The sequence below is a fragment of the Stegostoma tigrinum genome, chromosome 3 (assembly GCF_030684315.1).
Source record: "Stegostoma tigrinum isolate sSteTig4 chromosome 3, sSteTig4.hap1, whole genome shotgun sequence".
Classification (NCBI taxonomy): domain Eukaryota; kingdom Metazoa; phylum Chordata; class Chondrichthyes; order Orectolobiformes; family Stegostomatidae; genus Stegostoma; species Stegostoma tigrinum.
This window is the reverse complement of record NC_081356.1, coordinates 78676916-78698863: the sequence shown is the minus strand read 5'-3', so window position 1 is coordinate 78698863 and position 21948 is coordinate 78676916. Positions and strand designations below refer to the sequence as shown.

General features: G+C 41.1%; 1 protein-coding gene across 3 annotated transcripts in view; it reads left to right on the top strand.

Moving 5' to 3' along the window:
- Positions 1-21948, top strand: part of ythdc2 (YTH domain containing 2) — a 183070-nt gene that overhangs the window by 74571 nt on the left and 86551 nt on the right. For all 3 annotated transcript variants that reach the window (XM_048527079.2, XM_048527075.2, XM_059644689.1), the window contains exons 14-21: positions 2486-2664; positions 10634-10730; positions 16798-16885; positions 16968-17048; positions 17137-17219; positions 20508-20613; positions 20959-21078; positions 21171-21443. In XM_048527079.2, the coding sequence (XP_048383036.1) occupies positions 2486-2664; positions 10634-10730; positions 16798-16885; positions 16968-17048; positions 17137-17219; positions 20508-20613; positions 20959-21078; positions 21171-21443 (1027 nt within the window). The remainder of the gene's footprint in view (positions 1-2485; positions 2665-10633; positions 10731-16797; positions 16886-16967; positions 17049-17136; positions 17220-20507; positions 20614-20958; positions 21079-21170; positions 21444-21948) is intronic.

Below are 21948 nucleotides of genomic sequence, written 5' to 3'. Positions count from 1 at the left end.
CCATCCGAGGACATAGGACATTGGACAAAGTGGAAAGTTTCTGTTGTAGAGGACTCTGTGTTTCTAGTTGGAGTGGCATACAGAAGATTGCTGAATTGGCATGCACACCACAACCAGCTAGGCTTCTGTCACTAGGGATCCATTTTCAAATTGGCAGAAGGCATGGCACATTGCTTGCCCTGCCAGCCTCTGTTCCATGTCCCTGTTGTTCTACAGACTCCGACATCCCAGTGGTCTCCCCATACTTAATTATAGCCTTTCTGTACTTGGATCACCTACTCTTCTGTCATTCCCCTCAGAATGTTACAACACTCTCTTCTTGGAATGCACAGGAACTCTCCACAACATGTCCAAAAATACTTGTCAACTTTCTGACATGTCACACTGGAAAAAATTCCAGATGTCTAACTCTTCCACATTCAGGATGCTTTAAACTAAAACCGTGTAGGATTCTTGCTTCTGCTTACTCGTAAGAAATGAAGCATGATACAATTTAGATATTGCCTGTACATGTGTTCAAATTTGAGATCCTGCCATCAAATCGGTTAGATTGGCTGTGGGATATCTGATTAGCATCAAGTTATTGTTTTCTGGTATACCCAAGAGCATATAGTGCTATGCTACATGTATGAATTTCATACTGAGAGCCAGGGTAATCATCTGTAGAGTGAAACACCCACCAAAAGGTTTGAAAAGTGTTGGTTCGCCCTCAGTTTCAACAGAGCTTCCGTTGTCGCTCTATAGCTGGGAATGTCTTGACACGCATTTTCTTTAATTACTACTCTTCTCCCAGAGGTAGAGTTGCTTTAAACCTTCCAGAAGAATCTCTGATGTGATCCAAGTAAAGTGTCAAGAACATCACGCGCACTCATCTTCATTGCACTCATTGATCTGACAAATGCATTTGCTTCGTGAAGATCTCTGCATTATTCACCAAAGATTTGCATGTTCAAAAAACTTATTCACAATTCTGAATTGCTTCATGATATGGGAAAATTGAAATCTTCAATATCCAGACTGTGGTTATACAAGGTTGTGTAATAGCCCTCATACTATTTATAATTTACCTGGCAGTGGTTGTCCACATCATCAAAGATCAACTGGTCTTTACTGTCAACATTAAATACTGCCAAGAAGAAAAACTGTTTATCCTCCATTGCCTCATTGACAAAGTTAGACTACCTACCAGAGACAGACATGAGCTTGTGCAAAACTGCAGTCTGTTTGCCCACTCTGCAACAGATTTGCAGGTGACTCTCAATCTCTTCAATTTTGCCTGTCCTTGACCTTGACTAACTTAAAACTTGTGCATCAATGCACACCTGACCAGCCAAATAATCCAAACTCCCTTTGTTGAAGCAGAGGCTCTGGAATATGTTAAGCATCTCCCATATTTTGTGAGCTGCTCCTTTCAAAAGGTAACCATTAACAAGGACAGCAGCGAGTCTTTGAGGACGAGCTTTACAAATCAACATAAGTCCTGGTGTACAGACCTGTTGTTACCGTATTCCTGTATTACGGTGAGATCTGGACTATGCATTAATGAAACCTAAATGCACTAGAGAAATTACTTCAGTAACAACTTACTGCATCCTTCTGTTGCAATGAGGACTGTTGAACAAATTATAGTGTTCTCCTTGAAGCTAATACCAGATGCATTCGGGCAAAACTCCTGAAATGTCAACTTCAGTGTTCTAACCACTGTATTTGACCAGTTCTTGACCCTCAGATCAGTTGGTATATGGATAGGATGTCCCATGAGGTAGTGGAGTCCAGAAGGTAGATTTGCTTCTTCCTTTTGCCCCTTCTGCCACACTCTGACTCATCATTAAAAAGTTGTTACTCTAAACCTGATGCATCCTGGTGGACAAGTACTTCTGCTGCCAGGTCCTGTTTTCTTGACCAAATTTATCGGTGAAGCCAAGTAAACAATAGATGACTTTTTTTTTTAAAAAAGAAATCATTTGTGGGGCAAGGGCACTGCTGGCTAGGTTGGCACTTATTGCCCATCCCAGAGGGCAGTTAAGAGTCTACCACTTCAAACTCTTCTGAAGCACTGAGGTATTGACATTAACGATTAGGAGCAAGCTTCATCCACTGGTTCAAAATAGTGTCAACTTGCCCGCTGATCACAGGGTCGAGAATCTGGTCTGTTCAGTCAAATGGTGGCCCATGGCAAGAACTGTTTTCTTTTAATCGAGGGGTAGCCCTTACTGTTTCAATACGATATTTCCCTACCAACCATTTTTGTATTTGAGATTCCCATGTCCAATAAAGTTAAGTCCTATGTTAGCTAGTTCTCCTTCATTAACTCATTGTCTTTTTAAATGCATGCTTTCTTAAGCTTTTTCAGATACTGCGTAATCGTAATTGTACTGGAGTTCAAACTAGTGATAAAACTGTTCTTGAGTAGCTTAATATAGTTTGCGCAATTATGCAATTTACTAATATCTAATAGTGCCATTATTTTAATTCTGTTCATCAGCTCTTCAATAGATTTAGGAAATTTGGATGAATGTGTCTTAGTCCAGTCAAACGATGGTGAGTTAAGTCAAGAAGATCAAGAAGTTCTGAGTGTCTACCACCACAGCTTTGATGATGAAAAGGTTGACCTGGATCTAATTATGCATCTTCTTTATAACATCTTTCAGAGTTCAGATGATGGTAAGACAATGGTTTGAGTATCACTAATATTTCTTTTCAAACTGAATGTTCACTATTTTATTAGCATAATTAAATTTCAGCTGCTGAATGCATTACACCTAGTTTTTGTCTGTTCAAATTGTGTGGAGAAAATGTGGAAATACCTTGTTTTGCCATGTATTACTGTATCTAGAAAATTAATTAAAACTGTAAGAGCAGAAGAGTTTCTATAAATGTTTTTAAAAAAGGAATTAACAAATTGGGCACCGGTCCATTAGAAAGTAAAACTGGACAATTAATGTAGGAAAAGAAATAGGGGATGAATCCAACAGGTAGTTCGCATTACCCTTCACGATGGAGTAGCTTCCATTCTGTCAGAAAAAGGAAGGAAAGGAGAAGCTCAAAAAATTATTACTACTAGAGAAGTGGTACTCAGTAAATTATTAAGCTGTGTGCCAAATGGACTAATGCCAATGGACTTCATCCTAAGGGTGTATGCTGGTATTAATTTTTGAAACATTCCTAAATTCAAGGAAGGTCCTATTGAATTGGAAGATAGCAAATGTAACTCATTTTATACATGAAGGGGAGACAGAAAACAAGAAGCTATGAGCCTGTCAACTTAACATCTGTCATAGGGAAAATCTTAGAAACTATTATTGAAGAAGTTGTAATAGGACGCTAGGTAAGTTCATGGTAATCAGGCAGAGCCTGCATAGCTTTGTGAAGAGAAAATTGTTTTACTCTATTGTTGAAGTAATATGTACTGTGGATAAATTGGGGCTGGTTGATGTACAGTACCTAGATTTCCAGAAGATGTTTGATAAAGTGCCACATCAAAGCTTATTACAGAAACCGAAAGCTCCACGTCGGGGAGGTGTCATCTTTAGTATGGATCAAAGATTGGCTGGATATCAAGAGGTCAGAAGGAGGGCATAAATTGGTCTTTTTTAGATTGTCAAGATATAATGAGAGGTGTGCCACAGGGATCAGTTCTGGAGCCTCAACTGTTTGCAAGTGATATAAATGACTCCGATGAAGAGATGGGAAGTATAGTTGTCGAATTTGTTGATGACACGACAATAGGTGGTAAATTAAGTTGTGAAGACCACATAAGGAACCTACAAAAGATATAGATAGGCTAAGTGTGTGAACAAAGCTGTGGCAACTGAAGTATAATGTGGGAAAATGTGAAGTTCTTTGTTTTGGCAGCAAAATATCTGAACTGAAAAATGTAGAGGAATTTGAGTGTCCTAGTGCATATATTGGAAAAGTTAGTACAGAGGTACAGTGTGTGGTTGGTAAGGCTAATAGAATTTTATTGTTTATTGATTTCAAAAGTAAAGAAGTAATGCTTCAGTTATACAGGGTATTGGTGAGATGACATCTGAAGTATAGTGTACAGTATTGGTCTCATTGTTTAAAGAAGGACATAAATGTCTTAAGAATTCTGGGGAAGATTCATCAGACTAATGTCTGGAATGAGTTTGTTTTAGTGAGGAATCATACAAAATCCTGAAGAGTCTTGATAGAGTGGATGTGACAAATGAGGCAAATTTATTTCTCCAGTAGGCTGTTTTCTAGGCATTCTGTCTGAAAAGCTGGTGTAAGTGGGTATACAGGTCTTCACAGAAAAATATGCTGTTTTGGTTCATTTCTGACACTTGGCCCGTAACCTGCTATGTTGGTGCAACATAAGTGCACATCTAAACGCTACTTTAATGTTATGAGAGTTTTTTCCTCTGCCATCCACACAGGCAATGAGTTCCAGATCTCCATTACCCTCTAGGTGAAAGAATTTGTCCAAGCATCCTGTCTAAACCTACTTGCCCTTACTTTTAAATCTATGCCTCTGTTAATTGATCTTTCTACCATTTTATACAGGCAGTCCTGGGTTGTGAATGCATTTCATTCCTGGGTCTGTTTGCAAATTTGTAGTCAAGTCAAAACACAATGCAAGATAATATAAAGCAGCTGTTTCTAAGTATAGAAATGTTCACATATTGGATATTTAAATTTGTAACCTTATATAGGATCAAGTTCATAAATTGGACATTTTAAAATCAGGATTCCACCACCACCCCCACCCCATACATTTGAATAATGACCACTTTGGTCTCCTCTGCTCTGAGGAAAGCAACCTGAATAAATTGTCTGGCAACATTCAAACATTGTGTACGATAAATCTCTGCTTCTGGAACCCCTGTAAAATAAGATAATGATGCACAAATAATTCTCATCAAAAAGAAAGTTTTGTATTGAATCATACTTCTGAAACTAAATTTAAGTATGCAACTAACTTGATATCAGCACCTGTAGTGTTTTCAATGAGATACGAACTACAGCTCAGATATTAACATTTGCCCAAACTTCATTCATCACCCGAGTAAACTCTTGACTGTAGGTTTTTAGATAGGTTGTTAACCTTAGAATCTGTAATGAGTTTGAATATTTCTTTTGAGGTGGGAAGAATAGATTCTTTGTAAGCAAGGTGGTTGAAAGGTTGTGAGGAGTGGGTGGGATTGTAGATTTGAGATTGCAGTGAGTCCCACTTGGGGCCAGCATCCAACATTTCTTGTTACATTGCCTATTCTTTGAGCCTTTGTCTGTGTATCTTAGATCTCCACATTGATTTTAAGGCCAGAGATGTGATTTGTGTTGGCAATATTTGGGAGGAATGGCAGAAACTGTGATGTGACTTTTAATAAGGGACTTCTGACAGAATCAAAGAGGAAAACAGATGCGATTTGACTGAAATTTGATCCTCAACAGACTGAATCCGCTTTGCAGAACACCTCCGCTCAGTTCGCAACAAACAACTGCACCTCCCAGTCGCAAACCATTTCCACTCCCCCTCCCATTCTTTAGATGACATGTCCATCATGGGCCTCCTGCAGTGCCACAATGATGCCACCCAAAGTTTGCAGGAACAGCAACTCATATTCCGCCTGGGAACCCTGCAGCCATATGGTATCAATGTGGACTTCACCAGTTTCAAAATCTCCCCCTCCCCAACTGCATCCCTAAACCAGCCCAGTTCGTCCCCTCCCTCCACTGCACCACACAACCAGCCCAGCTCTTCCCCTCCACCCGCTGCATCCCAAAACCAGTCCAACCTGTCTCCGCCTCCCTAACCTGTTCTTCCTCTCACCCATCCCTTCCTCCCACCCCAAGCCGCACCCCCATCTACCTACTAACCTCATCCCACCTCCTTGACCTGTCCGTCTTCCCTGGACTGACCTATCCCCTCCCTACCTCCCCACCTATACTCTCCTCTCCACCTATCTTCTTTTCTCTCCATCTTCGGTCCGCCTCCCCCCCTCTCCCTATTTATTCCAGAATCCTCACCCCATCCCCCTCTCTGAAGAGTCTAGGCCCAAAACGTCAGCTTCTGTGCTCCTGAGATGCTGCTGGGTCTGCTGTGTTCATCCAGCCTCACATTTTATTATCTTGAATCCACCCTTTGCTATCTTAGAACATAGAACATAGAACAGTACAGCACAGAACAGGCCCTTCAGCCCACAATGTTGTGCCGACCATTGATCCTCATGTATGCACCCTCAAATTTCTGTGACCATATACATGTCCAGCAGTCTCTTAAATGACCCCAATGACCTTGCTTCCACAACTGCTGCTGGCAACGCATTCCATGCTCTCACAACTCTCTGCGTAAAGAACCTGCCTCTGACATCCCCTCTATACTTTCCACCAACCAGCTTAAAACTATGACCCCTCGTGCTAGCCATTTCTGCCCTGGGAAATAGTCTCTGGCTATCAACTCTATCTATGCCTCTCATTATCTTGTATACCTCAATTAGGTCCCCTCTCCTCCTCCTTTTCTCCAATGAAAAGAGACCGAGCTCAGTCAACCTCTCTTCATAAGATAAGCCCTCCAGTCCAGGCAGCATCCTGGTAAACCTCCTCTGAACCCTCTCCAAAGCATCCACATCTTTTCTATAATAGGGCGCCCAGAACTGGACGCAGTATTCCAAGTGCGGTCTAACCAAAGTTTTATAGAGCTGCAACAAGATCTCACGACTCTTAAACTCAATCCCCCTGTTAATGAAAGCCAAAACACCATATGCTTTCTTAACAACCCTGTCCACTTGGGTGGCCGTTTTAAGGGATCTATGTATCTGCACACCAAGATCCCTCTGTTCCTCCACGCTGCCAAGAATCCTATCCTTAATCCTGTACTCAGCTTTCAAATTCGACCTTCCAAAATGCATCACCTCGCATTTATCCAGGTTGAACTCCATCTGCCACCTCTCAGCCCATCTCTGCATCCTGTCAATGTCCCGCTGCAGCCTACAACAGCCCTCTACACTGTCAACGACACCTCCGACCTTTGTGTCGTCTGCAAACTTGCTGACCCATCCTTCAATTCCCTCGTCCAAGTCATTAATAAAAATTACAAACGGTAGAGGCCCAAGGACAGAGCCCTGTGGAACTCCACTCACCACTGACTTCCAGGCAGAATATTTTCCTTCTACTACCACTCGCTGTCTTCTGTTGGCCAGCCAATTCTGTATCCAAGCAGCTAAGTTTCCCTGTATCCCATTCCTCCTGACGTTCTGAATGAGCCTACCATGGGGAACCTTATCAAATGCCTTACTGAAGTCCATATACACCACATCCACAGCTCGACCCTCATCAACTTTTCTAGTCACATCCTCAAAAAACTCGATAAGGTTTGTAAGGCATGACCTACCCCTCACAAAGCCGTGTTGACTGTATTTGATCAAGCCATGCTCTTCCAGATGGTCATAAATCTTATCCCTCAGAATCCTTTCTAACACCTTGCAGACGACAGACGTGAGACTTACCGGTCTATAATTGCCGGGGATTTCCCTATTTCCTTTCTTGAAGAGAGGAATTACATTTGCCTCTCTCCAGTCCTCAGGTACGACTCCAGTGGAGAGCGAGGATGCAAAGATCTTCGCAAGTGGCGAAGCAATTGCGTTTCTCGCTTCCCAAAGCAGCCGAGGACAAATCTGATCCGGGCCTGGCGACTTGTCAATCTTAATGTTTGACAAAATTTTCAGCACATCAGCTTCGTCTATCTCTAACCATTCCAGCATGCACACCTGCTCTTCAAAGGTTTCATTCACTACAAAGTTCGTTTCTTTCGTAAAGACAGAAGCAAAAAACTCATTTAGGGCTTCCCCTACCTCCTCAGGCTCCACACACAAGTTCCCTATGCTATCCCTGATCGGCCCTACTCTTTCTTTGATCATTCTCTTATTCCTCACGTAAGTGTAAAATGCCTTTGTGTTTTCCCGGATTCCTTCTGCCAAGCCTTTCTCGTGCCCCCTCCTGGCTCTCTTCAGACCATTTTTGAGCTCCTTCCTTGCCTGCGTGTAATCCTCTCTAGCTGAACTTGACCCTAGCTTCCTCCACCTTATGTAAGCTACCTTCTTCCTTTTCACAAGAAGCTCCACCGCTCTCGTCATCCAAGGTTCCTTAATCTTACCCCTTCTTGCCTGTCTCAGAGGGACATATTTACTCATCACTCCCAACAACTGTTCCTTAAACCGTCTCCACATGTCTATAGTTCCCTTACCATGGAACAACTGCTCCCAGTCCATGCTTCCTAACTCGTGTCTAATCGCATCATAGTTTCCTCTTCCCCAATTAAATATCCTCCCATTTTGCCTAATCCTCTCCTTCTCCATAGCTATGTAGAACGTGAGGCAGTTACGGTCACTATCACCAAAATGCTCTCCCACCACAAAATCTGATACCTGCCCCGGCTCGTTTCCGAGCACCAAGTCTAGAATGGCCTCTCCCCTCCTTGGCCTGTCAACGTACTGCGTTAGGAAACCCTCCTGAACACACCTTACAAAAACAGCTCCATTCAAATCTTCTGCTGGAAGGAGGTTCCAATCAATATTAGGAAAGTTAAAGTCACCCATTACAACAACCCTACTGCGCGCACACTTTTCCAAAATCTGTCGACCTATGCTTTCTTCAATCTCCCTGCTGCTATTGGGGGGCCTGTAGTAAACCCCTAACGAGGTGACTACTCCCTTGCTGTTCCTAATTTCCACCCATACTGACTCAGTAGGCAGATCTTCCTCGACAATGGAAGCTTCTGTAGCTGTGATACCCTCTCTGATTAGTAGTGCTACACCCCTTCCTCTTTTTCCCCCCTCCCTATTCTTTTTAAATGTTCTAAACCCTGGAAGATCCAGCAACCATTCCTGCCCATGAGAAACCCATGTCTCTGTTATGGCCACAACATCATAGCACCAGGTACTGATCCATGCTCTAAGTTCATCACTTTTATTCCTGATACTCCTTGCATTAAAGCAAACACACTTTAACCGATCCCTTGGTTCCTTCCCAGGAAAACCCTTCCCACTAGCTGGTCTACCTCTTGCTACTGCCTCACCTGCATCAACGCTCACCTCTGGTATACAGCTCAGGTTCCCACCCCCCTGCCATACTAGTTTAAACCCTCTCGAACTACTCGAGCAAACCTTCCACCCAGGACATTGGTCCCCTTCCAGTTCAGATGCAACCCGTCCTTCTTGTACAGGTCCCACCTTCCCCAGAAGGCATCCCAATTATCAACATATCTGAAGCCCTCCCTCCTACACCAGCTGCGTAGCCACGTGTTCAGCTGTGCCCGCTCCCTGTTCCTCACCTCGCTATCTCGTGGCACCGGTAGTAAACCAGAGAACACTACTCTGTTCGTCCTGCTCTGCAGCTTCCATCCTAACTCCCTGAAATCACTTTTTATATCCTCAAACCTATTTCTGGCTATATCATTTGTGCCAATATGTAACACGATTTCTGGCTGTTCGCCCTCCCCTTTTAGAACCTTATACACCCGATCGGAGACGTCCCGGACCCTGGCACCAGGGAGGCAACGTACCTTCCGGGAATCCCGATCTTGCCCACAAAATCTCCTGTCGATTCCCCTAACTATCGAGTCCCCTACCACGAGTACTTTTCTATTCTGCCCCCTTCCCTCCTTTGCCACAGTGTCAGGCTCAGTGCCAGAGAACTGACTACTATGGCTTTCCTCTGGTAAGTCATCCCCCCCCCAGCAGTATCCAAAACGGTATACTTATTGCTGAGGGGAATGCCCACAGGGGATCTCTGCACTGTCTGTCTGTCCCCTTTCCTCCCCCTAACTGTAACCCATCTATCCTCGTCCTGAGCCTTAGGAGTGACCAACTCCCGATAACTCCTCTCAATTACCCCCTCTGCCTCCCGAATGATCCGTAGTTCATCCAGCTCCAGCTCCATTTCCCTAACACGGTTTTCAAGGAGCTGTAGCTGGGTGCACTTCCCGCAGATGTAGCCAGCGGAGACGTGTGCCACATCTCCCAACTGCCACATTCTGCAGGAGGAGCAAGCAACTGCCCTAGCATCCATACCCCACTTATCTGAACACCCACTCAATACTAAAGTAGAAAGCTTACGTCAAATAATAATAACAACTTAATAACAAACTTATATTCAATAGAGAAAGTTTAGAATGACCCTTACTTTATTAACTAGGTTAGAGGAGGAGGGCGGGTGGGAGACACTACAGTTGTAGAGTCTCGGGTTTAGCCGCCTTGCTGATATATATGGTCACTGCTTTCCTTCCCGGCTGCCCTTCTGGTCCTCGTCACTTCCTCTGCTGCTCCTGCTCCTTCTCTGAAAGAGGAAAAACACCGCTGCCCGCTACCGGTAAGTAATTTTTAAAATAAACTGCTTTACCTTAGCTGCAGTCTTCCGGGTCCGTCTTACCTCCGCTGCTGCTCGCACTCAAAATGGCCGTTGGCGTCGAAGGCTGAGTATTTATACTCACTGCTTTCCTTCCCAGCTGCCCCTCTGGTCCTCGTCTCTTGGGAGATCAAATAACCAGAGTGCTATAGTCAGCAAAATTTCCAAACATTATTATTCAATAGGATTTAGCAGTACAGTAATGAATTGTTCTGTCTTATTTTAAAAAATTAAAACAGTATTTTAATGTCTTTGGTTAAATTTCCAGGCGCAGTTTTAATATTTTTACCAGGATACGATGAAATTGTAGGACTCAGAGATCGCATACTCTATGATGACAAACGATTTGCTGATAATTCTCACAAGTAAGTTTTCAAAACCAGTATAATGTACAATTTCTGGAATAGGTAATTGAATAGATATTTATATCATTTTTTAAAATTGAGTATGTCAAGCTAGTCCATTTGCACAGATCTTACGTAGAAATGTCTTTTGTACATGCAGTCAGAAACCCAAATAGGATATTAGTCTCTCATTTTCTAAAAGGGGCAAATTTAAAAAAAAACTGCTTCTGCTCATGGCCAATGGTCACCAACCAGGAAATGGGAAGTCTGGTCAAAGAATGTGTAGCCACACCTGGCAGCATGGAGTGTGCATTGTTAGTGCTGGTCAGAGAACATTCTTGAGGTGTTCTGCAAAATAATAAAAGGTTAAAATAACTTTGCAGCTATGCCAAAATTATCATTGTGGAAGGGAAATATCAGATGCTTACAGCCACAACTATGGCTGCATTAGGAGTATTTAAAGAATGTGTCAGATGTTTCCTGGCTTTTTGCTGGAAGACATAAACTGACCCATTACCAATGCCTTCCAAAATCAGTACCTAATCAAAGCAAATTATTCACCTTCAGCTTTTAAAGGAATAGCCTGTGCTACTTAAACCTTGCCTCCTGCCAGATCACTGAAGTGAATTATTTTGTGGATCCACCTCAATGTGAGATCATCTAATTTTGCTCTGAGTCTTGCCTCCAAACCTGGTGAAATAAAGCCCTTTTTTGGCTCTGCTGGCCAATGAAGAGCAATCCAGGCAAATCCCATTTTCGTTACCTGCCAATACCCTTCTAGGTTGTGGTACTTCAAATGCATATCTAAGCCATATTTAAATACTTTGGGACTTTCTGCCTTTTTTTATGCAGTGAAGTCCAAACTATAGATAGAAGAACCTTTTATCTCCTCTACGCCCTTCTACCAGTTAGTTTAAATCCATGTTCCCTGTCTGTTGGCTTCTGTGCCAGTGATAGAGTCCTTCTTATCCACACTGTTGATAATTTTGTACACCTCGGTTATATCTCCCCTCTGCCTCCTTCGTTATAAAGGAAGCAGCCTTAATCTGCCCAATCTTTCCTGCTAACTAAAATTTTTAGGCCTTTCCCAATATTGTTTTCTCGCCCTTTTCCAATATCTTTAGAAATCTCCTCTGTAGCCCTTAAACAATCAGGTCCTTCCCTAACCATGATGACCAGAATTGTATCGATCATGCTAGCTGTGATATAACATCTTGTGTGGTTCTTGCATTACTTCCCAGCTCATATTTTCTGTGTGTTGGCTAAAGGAATATATCTTCGTAAAACACTTTATCTTGCTATCTTCAGTAATCGATGGACATGTGCTCCAAGGTCCTAGTACTGTACTATTGTTAGCATCTGAGTGTGGTGTATATTCTCCCTCAAATAAGATGTACAAGATGCTAAAGGTGATTGCTGATTTTGTCATAGTGAGTTACTGTAGAATGAAACATCATTTTCAGATAAGGAGTAGAAGATTTAAAATAGATGAGAAATTGCTTTTCTCAATGGGTTGTGAATCTGTGGTTTGAAGGATTAAGACGACCAAGCAGGAAAGTGGAGTTGAGGCCAAGACGTGATCAGACGTGACCCATGGTGGAGCACACTTGAGGATCTCAATTGCCTACTTCTGCTCCTAGTTCTTATGTTCTCAATGCATTATCTTACTTCTCTGAATTGAAATCCGCTTGTCAAGCCTATCTGATTAGATCAAGTTACCTTTTTGATGTCTCCAACTTTCTTCTTCACTATCAATCGTGTGGCCAATATCTCTCAAGTTATCTTTCTTATTCTAAGTTAATGCGAATAGTGCCTTTTCTGTATGGCAAAAGGTACACCCTTTTCAGTGTATTTTTACATTGAGTATGCCTGACAAAACTGGTTCAATTCAATTCAGTTCAATATTTGTATTATCTTCAAATTGCCTAATCATGTCCAGTATAATGTTTAAATCACTGAAATTGTAACAAACTAGTAATTGTTACAATATGTAATTTATAAAGTAAACTAATTGACTTTTTAAAAATAGACGCACAGCATCTAAAAATGGCTGTCTGAATTCACATGGCTAATCCTTGTTGACTCATTTCAGCCAGAAAGTCAGGTAGCCTGATGTGTTATTCTCGGTAACAACTACACAGGGAACCACTCAGAATTTCAGAGATAGTAAGAACTGCCGATGCTGGAGTCAGAGATAACAGTGTGAAGCTGCTTTCTGAGAGACCATTTCCTCAGAGGAGAGCTCAAGAGAAAAGCTTTTCAGAAGTCAACCATAGTTTTGCCAAAAGAGTCGAGCTAATCTACAAGAACTAGTGAGAAACACTGCTGTCGAAACCTGTTTTACGTAGAGCATACTTGGGCAAACACCTTTTGCCTATTTAACTTGGAGCAACTGAATTCTGACTTTTAAGTTTTTGATCCTTTTGTTTCAGCAAGAGAAACTTCAAATAAGTAATGGACCAGTAAGAGATTGAACTGACTTTCATTTTTATAAGCATCTTTTATTTGTCTGCTTTTCTTCTTCAAATTTTGTTGAGTAACTGTATTATGTTTTTACTTCATAACATTTCACTATAGTTGCATGATTAACCAACCTTTGATCTTGTTCAAAGTAAAGCTTTGCCGCTGGTGTTGTTTTTAAAGTTGCAAACTCAAAAATCTAAATGGTGGCTAAATGAGCTATATTAAATTACAATTCACTGACCATATTTGAACCTGATTGTGACAATATACACATGAAAAGCAAGCATACTATTAGTAAATCATCTCTAACCTGGCTGCAAATAGCCTTCCAGTCACAAAAGCACTTGTCATTTGTTTCCTACGTTAACCAGTTTTGGATCCTATTTGGCATATTCATTTGATGCTATAAGTTTACTCTTCTGACCAGTCTGCCATGTGCAATTGAGATAAAAGTATAGAATGTACTACACTCATCAAACCTCATTTTAAAAAATAAATACAATCAAGTTAATTTGATGTAGCCTTCCCTTCACACATTCATATTGACTGTCCGTGATTAATCTGTGCCTTTCCAACTAATGATTAGTACCATTCTAATTTTTTCTTCAATAACTTGAGGTGATATGAACTGGCCTGCATTTACTTGGTTGAGCCATTTCTCCCTTTGTAAATTAATGTACAATATTAGCATTGATCATAATTTTTCTACCCAGTAATTGTGACGTTGATATTACATTGGACAGTTGTTAGGTAGCATTGTCACCGTCATCCTGTTATTGAGATGTTTCTCCTCAGTGGCTATTTTGACTTTTGCAAAAACCCTTTGCTGTCATAGATTCTTTCTTTGAAATTGGGTCCCCCTTACGTAGCTACTTTAAACAGTTTACTGCTGTGCATTTCTTGAATGTTACCTTATTTTCTTCCCCCTTTCACTGACTTTGTAAGTCAAGGTCTGTTTCCAGCCCTGCAGATGTTGGTGTGGAAATTAGATTTACTCAGCCTTATACTGGATTGACTTGTTGGCAAAAAACGAATCTTTTTGAAGATACATGGGACCTCTTTGGGCTCCTAAATCTTCTAAACTGAGCACCTCTGTTGCAGGCAGGATCTTGTAGGGGCTGGAACCACATGGGCTATGGTGAGATTTGTTGCAGAGTCCTGAGAGAGATCCAGTGAGGCATGTCCCACCATTGGGACCAACTCTTTTCTGTTTTGAGCAGTGTGGCAAGTTGCTGTTGAAAGGGAATTGTAGCTCATTAAATGTCTTATTAATGCCACAACTTTCATTTAATATCCCACCATGGCAGATGGTGGAATTTGAATTCAGTAAACATCTGGATTTGAGAGTCCAGTGGTGACCATGAATCCATTGTTGATTGTCAAAAAAACCTATCTGGCTCACTAATGTCCTTTTAAGAAACGAAACTACCATCCTTATTTGGTCCGACCTATATGTGACTCCAGAACCCTCTGGGCATTTAGGGATGGGCAATAAATGCTAGCCTAGCTGATGACACGCTCATCCCCTGATTTTTTTTTTGTTTTTTTTAAAATCATCTTTCTATTTTGCCAAACATGCTGAACAAGCCAGATAGCAAGAATCCTGAACATGAAACTCATAGTTGGATACTGAGCACCAGCATCTCTGGGCACACTCCAGAGGCTCTAGCCCATGCACTCTACTTTCAGGGCTGTTAGCTTTTAAAATGCTTTAGGCTCTAAGAACCTTCATGGAACCTCTCTGATCCAGTTACAGTATGGTTCAGCACTTCAAAGTTGCAACCCTAGTTGCAAATCTGCTGCAAGGACTCTGTGCTCAGGAACACGCATCCACGCATGGATTGTATTAGGACGTGTCTCCAGCCTAGTTTATTTGCTGTCATAATGCTCTCACACTTTGAGCCTACCTGGATGCCCAAAATATACCTGCCTTGAATTGCCTTACCTCTGTGCACTTTTGCCCCTCAGCCAGAGGGAGCACACGATGGGGGAAGCTCTGTTGCCTTGCTATTTAGCACAGACACAAGCCAGGAAACTTGTCATTTTTGTCAGCAGCCTTCAGTCAGGTCAATGGAGAGAACCTTACTCGATAGGGGTCCCAGGACTGAAAGTCAAGGGCAGCTTTCAGTATTAGTCCAGGTACTTCAACATTGTCTATAAATCACTTGAGGCAGTCAGAGTCAGGATGTTCTTCATGAAAAGGTTGAGAAGCCAAATGTCAGGCAGCCCACTTTGGCCACCTCAGTTTTGATTGATTTTGCCCAGTTGTAGACTAGTTTCTTCTTGGGGGAAAAATTGAGGCATGTATTAAGCAAGATAAATGGGTGGCACAACTGTTACTTCTGGTGCTGATCCTGTGGTATCCCGTGTGAATGTTTATGCAGCTCCAAGGGCAAGCAGGGTTATTGCTGTTAGAGGTGGGTATCTATGCGTGAGAAATGTAGCCAATAGCGAAAGTGGGATAGCTCCGGATTGAAGGGAACTGGAGTACAGTAGCAAAGAGAGTAAATATGAGGTACGTAGAATGAGGTTGGTGACACTTATGTGAGCTGATTGGAGGACATTGATTTTCTTAGCTGTGCATTCCTCCAGATGACTGAGATTGCACTGAGTCAGTAAGTAACCGCAGACCAGGCTAATGTTGCCTAATACCATGGCCACCGCTGCTGGCCTGAAGGAAGAGGATTTTCCATTTGTGCACCACCCTGCCCAGCAAGACCTACAGTTCTCTCTTCCGTGCCTGGGCTAGATATCGAGAATTGTGTAGGGCAGCTCTGGACTCTTAGTGCTTACCTGGGTGCCCTTTTAAAGATTACACTGGTGTCAGGAATGCTGGTAAATGCTGGGATTTACTGGACTCTCAATTCCAGTGACGAGTTGTCCTGGGAATGGGTCATTTTAATATGGGACTAGACTCAGACAATAGGGGTGTCATGGGACGGTAAAAGTATTGAGGTGAGTTTGGTAAGGTATGGCTAGAAAACGTACTAGACTGGTGACAAAAAGCCCCATTTAAAAATCTTAACACAAGTAACACTTAGTCAAAAAGAAGCAAGAGTCTGCCCTGTTTTCAGTTTGTTCTTGGGTTGTGGGCATCCCTGACTGAGTCAGCATTTATTGTCCATCCCTAATTTTCCTAGAGAGGGTGATGGTGAGATACCTTCTTGAACTGCTGCAGCCCTTTATGGTGCAGGAATGTCCAGAGTGCAGTTTGAAATGGTGTTCCAGGATTTTGATTGTGACAATAAAGGAATGCTGATTTAGTTCCAAGTTGGGATGATATGTGACTTGGAGCAGAATGTGTAGGGTATGGTATTCCTTTGCCTCTGCTTCTACTCTTCCAGGTTGTAGAGGTTGTGGATTTGGAAGGTGTCGCCAAAGAAACATTGAGTTATTGCAGTGCATCTTATAGATCGACACAGTGACAACTGTGTGTATTGTGACAAACAATGAATGTTGAATGGTAGGCTGCTTTGTCCTAGATGCTGTTAAGCTTTTCGAGTGTTGTTGGACCTGTACCAATCCAGGCAAATGAAGGGTATTTCATAATACTCATCCCATGTGTATTGTAGCTGTTTTAATTTAATGCAAATTAATATTTAAACAGTGCTTTTTTATGTTTTAGGTTGCAGGTTTTTATGCTTCACTCGAACATGCAGACGTCTGATCAAAAAAAAGTGTTGAAAAGTCTACCTAATGGAATTCGTAAAATTGTGAGTTGAGTAAGAACTTGAGATTTCACATTTATGTTTTTCATGCATTGAAACCACAATTGATTTTTCTGTCTTATTTCAGATTCTTTCCACAAATATTGCAGAGACGAGTATTACTGTTAATGATGTGGTATTTGTCATTGATTCTGGGAAAGTAAAAGAGGTAATTTAACTTGATATGCATCAGTATGTGTATAATACCCTGAATTTGGGAACTTTTAATTGATTCAATGATTTTTTTTTTGTTTCAGAAATCATTTGATGCTCTGAACTCTGTCACAATGTTAAAAATGGTATGGATTTCTAAAGCGAGTGCTGTCCAGAGGAAGGGAAGGTACTATGATTTTGTGATTTTCAACATATTTGTAAGAAAATATTGAATTACCTCAACCAAGCTTTTCATCCATGACATTGACATCTGCCTGGCATTCTAGAAGATTGCATGGGTATTATTTGTTGGCCTCAACACACAATATAAATGTAAATCAGGCAAATATTACCCTGTAAACATCTCTCAATTATCAATAAACTTATGGAATGAGTGATGTTAAGCAAAACTTATTTGTGCATACTTGTTTTGTTGGTTCTCATTTTTGGGTTCTGCATGTAACCCTCCCCTCTAGATGATATTACAGTTTTGATCCAGATTTGGGTGCGAGAGCAGCTAACCCTGACATCGGGACAACTTTGCAATCAACAGAATGGAGAAGCTCCAGCAAAATTGCAGTTTGTAGGTGTCAAGCAGAAAATTAACTAGCTGACTGTGGAGAAAGTGGATGCACTAATAGTCATCTCCTAAGAATCCTTAAATTCTGGAAAAGGCCTGGACAATTGGAAAATTTCAGTGTAACTTCTTTATTCAGAAAAGGAAGGGAGACAAATCCAGTTAATTATAAGCAAGTTGGCTTAACATCTATGATTGGGAAAATGTTAAGAGTCTATAAAGGATATACTAGCATTTAGAAATACATAATGTAATTCTAACAGGGTTGGACAGAATAGATGCAGGGATGATCTTTTTCCTGCCTGGGGAGTCTAGAAGACCCAGAGGACACAGATTCAGAATGGAGGATAGACCATAAGGTGCTTAGCACTGCTGCTTCACAGCACCAGGAACCCAGGTTCAATTCCAGCCTCGGGTGACTGCATGTAGAATTTGCACGTTCTCTCCATGACTCTGTGGGTTTCCTACCACAGCCCAAAGATATTCAGATTGAGATGGTTAAGCTGTGCTAAATTGCTGTGTATTATGCAGGCGAGGTGAGTTAACTATGGTAAAAGTGGGGTTACAGGGATAGGGTGGATGCTGTTTGGAGAATCGGTGTGCACTGTATGGGTCAAATGCCCTCTCTGTACAGTAGGGATTCTGTGAACTTCTGAGTATGGGATTGACTTGAGGCAAAATTTCTTCAGTCAAAGGGCAGTGACCCTGTAGACTTCTGCACCACAAGGCTGTGGAGGCCATACCCATCAATATATCCAAAAAAGATCTTTTTTTTAATTTAAAAGGCATCGGGTATGGGGAGAAAGTGGGAATACGGTGCTTAGATTGAGGATCAGCTATATTCATTGAATAGCACAGCCAGCATGAAGAATCAAGTGGCCTACTCATGCACCATGTTTCTACAATCAAGCAGAGTTGGCATAGCCTCATGAAAGAGAAACCTTGCCTGACAAATTTATTAGAATTCTTTGAGGAGGTGACAGGCAAGATCGATTAAAGGGAAGCCCATGGATGTGATTTAGGGATTTGCATTTCCAAATGGTGTTAAGATATCACTTGCATGACCACCTGATAAGAGAGGGGCCCACAGAGTTGGCAGGAGGGTCTTAGCATGGATGGAGGTTTGACTAACTAGTAGAGGAAAGAGTTAGCTAAGAGGAGCAATTTCTTGATGACCCCGTCTGTACCTAATAGAATGTCGCTGGGATCAGTGCTGGTGCCACAATCTTTACAATGTATATTCGTGACTCGGATATGGAAAGTGCATGTACCTATCACCAGGTTTTGTAAGACACAAAAATAGGTAGCAAGGCAAATAGTCCGGATTATACACAGCCTCTGAAGAGGGAAATAATCAGGTTAATAAAGTGAGTAAAAGCTTCACAGATGTGATATAATGCAAGAATAAAGGGTTGAGTAATTAAATGAATGGCTGCAGCACAGAAGTGTGACAAAAAGCTAGCACAAGAGCAGAACAGAGAAGACATGTAGAATGTTGGCCTTTTTCAAAGAAAATGGCATACAGAAATAGGGAATACTTGCTAAAAGTATACAAGGTATTAGAACACAATTGGAATACTATGTACAGTTTTAGTCATCTTGTCTCTGAAAAGATGTATTGGTAGTAGAGGCAATCCAGAGAAGGTTTGCTGAACTGATCCTTAGCATAGAGGCATTTCTTACAAATAGTTTAGCACGTATTCACTGGAGTTTAGAAGAGTAAAGAATAATCTTGTTTAGACATAAGATTCTTCGCACTTCCCCTATCAAGTCTCCTAAGAGGTTGTTTCCTCATTGAGTGTGTCCAGGACCAGAACGTGTAATCTCACTAAGGAGACACCCCCTTAAGACAGAGATGAGGACAGATTTCTTCTGAGGGTAGTGAATCTATGGCAAAAGGCTGTTGAAGGTGGTTGAGACAGAACCCTAATCAGGTAAGGGAATTGAAGGTTATTGGGGAGCAGACAAGAAACTGGAGTTCTGAATTTTCAGATCAGCTGTGATCTGTCAGCTGAATAGCAGAGCAGACACAATGGGCCAAATTTTTGACTAAACCAGTAGGTCAGCCATTTTTGCTTTATTGTCTTATGGCCAGTCATTGGTACAGTTGTTTATTTGAGACTTCTCAGCTGCATGGTTTTTAGCACCTTTGTTAATGTCTTTACTTTCAAAGTTTAGGATTAGAACTATTTAGTGGTAACTATAATGTGTTCACATCTAATCAGAAATTCTCTAATAATGAAATTGAAACATAAAACACCAGAAATAATTTTCAGGTTAAGTTGCATTTGTGTAGAAAGAAACAGAACCATTGATGATGTGATAGACCTGCTTTGATGAAAGGTTATTAATCTGAAACATTAACTATGTTTTCCTCTCCACAGATGCTGCCAGTTGTGCTGGGTATTTCCAACAATGTCTATTTTTATTCTCAAAAATGTTGCCTTGTATGCTGAGCATTTCCAGCATTTTCTCTTTGTTCCAGATTTTTGCGTCTGTTATTTTTCATTTTTATCTGGCAATGTGATTGTGCGTAAGAGATGAATATCAGGTTTAATTTTGAAGGGGCTGCTATTACCCTCAAAGTTGCTCTATTAGTTTAGTCAAATATTGGGCAGTATTGCCACATCCCTGGATACACAATGCTTCAGGAAGTGTTTAGCGCTTAGAGAATATCAAATCAAGACAAAACTTACAGTACTGCTCTGAGAATATCATAAATATTGCTTTTCCTTTGATTAGCAATGTATTTACCAATTTGATGATTCCAAAATTTTTGCAGCTTATTGTATTTTGTAAACTGGGATTTTGTGGAATACTACTAATTTGTTACGAGCAAAGACAGAACTAGACTGACTCCTCTTACTTGATTAACTTATTTACGTTTTTTTTTAATAGGGCAGGGCGCTGCCGGCCAGGAATTTGTTTTCACCTATTTAGCAGACTGCGATTCCAAAACCTGTTAGAGTTTCAGACGCCAGAGTTGCTTCGGATGCCATTGCAGGTGCATGTTTGCTTCAGTATTCATATTCTGCGTTCTTTTTCTTGTGAATAATAGTAAATATTTGTAATATTTTTCTCTACCGAAGGGTTAAATGGAGGAGTTCTTTGTTTGAATGAATTCACCACTGATACTTAACGATAGTTTTTAATCAGAATTGAGCATTGAGGGGGAAAAAATGGGCATTGAAAATTATTTTTCTTGTGCCTTGTGCATTTTATATGAGTCTGTGAAAAAACTAAGGCTTTATTTTTGATCCAAATCAATTATTTGTAGAAAGATATAATTGAGATTAAGGATAGTCAGTTTTATATTGCAATTGATTCATTTTCATGTCTGTATCCATAGGAACTTTGCCTACATACCAAACTGCTGGCTCCAATCAATTGTCCAATTGCGGACTTCCTTGCAAAAGCACCAGAGCCCCCACCTTCACTTATTGTTAGAAATGCTGTTCAGATGCTCAAGGTATGAGATATTTATTATGTTTATAAATAAGGAGTATATTTTAAAATAAAGGATTATCTGAAGCAAATTTATTGTACTAATTTTGTTTTTAGACGATAGATGCCATGGATAGTTGGGAAGATCTAACAGAACTTGGTTACCACTTAGCGGATCTTCCTGTGGAGCCTCATCTGGGAAAGATGGTTCTTTGTGCTGTAGTTTTGAAGTGCCTCGATCCTATTCTCACTATTGCCTGCACTCTGGCCTATCGAGATCCATTTGTTCTACCAGTGCAACCTTCACAAAAGCGTGCTTCAATGTTGTGTAGAAAGCGCTTTGCTGCAGGAACATTTAGTGACCACATGGCTCTCCTAAGAGCTTTCCAGGTGAGCTTTTAGAATTTTAAAAATTCATTATCACAAGTTCAGAACTCCATTGTGATCAAGTATTAACTTTATAAAATATATTTATTTACATCACTCCCTTCTAATATTGCTGCCTTGCAAATTTGAGGAAATGAGTACCTAACAGTATACTATTTATGCTTCTTATGAATTGTACACCGCCTCTTGCTAATATAGTTGTATCTCGTGATTATGCTCACAACTTGTGGTCGTTCAAAATTAGTCATATCTTGGAGTGAAACCTGCCTTGACAGAGCTTACACAAAACACAAACTATTTTCCATTGTAGAAGACTAGAATAATCCCATTATGTAAAACAGAAAGAAATATTTAACCCTTTTACACCAGTTGTAACCTTCCAGACCTTTAAACCTCAGTGAAGAGGTATCCAGTCATACTAAAGCTTCTTCCCACAGGTGGTTTAATTTTTGACAAATTTCTGTGCATTCGTCGATGCCATTAGTTAATGGCACTCCGGAGACCCTTA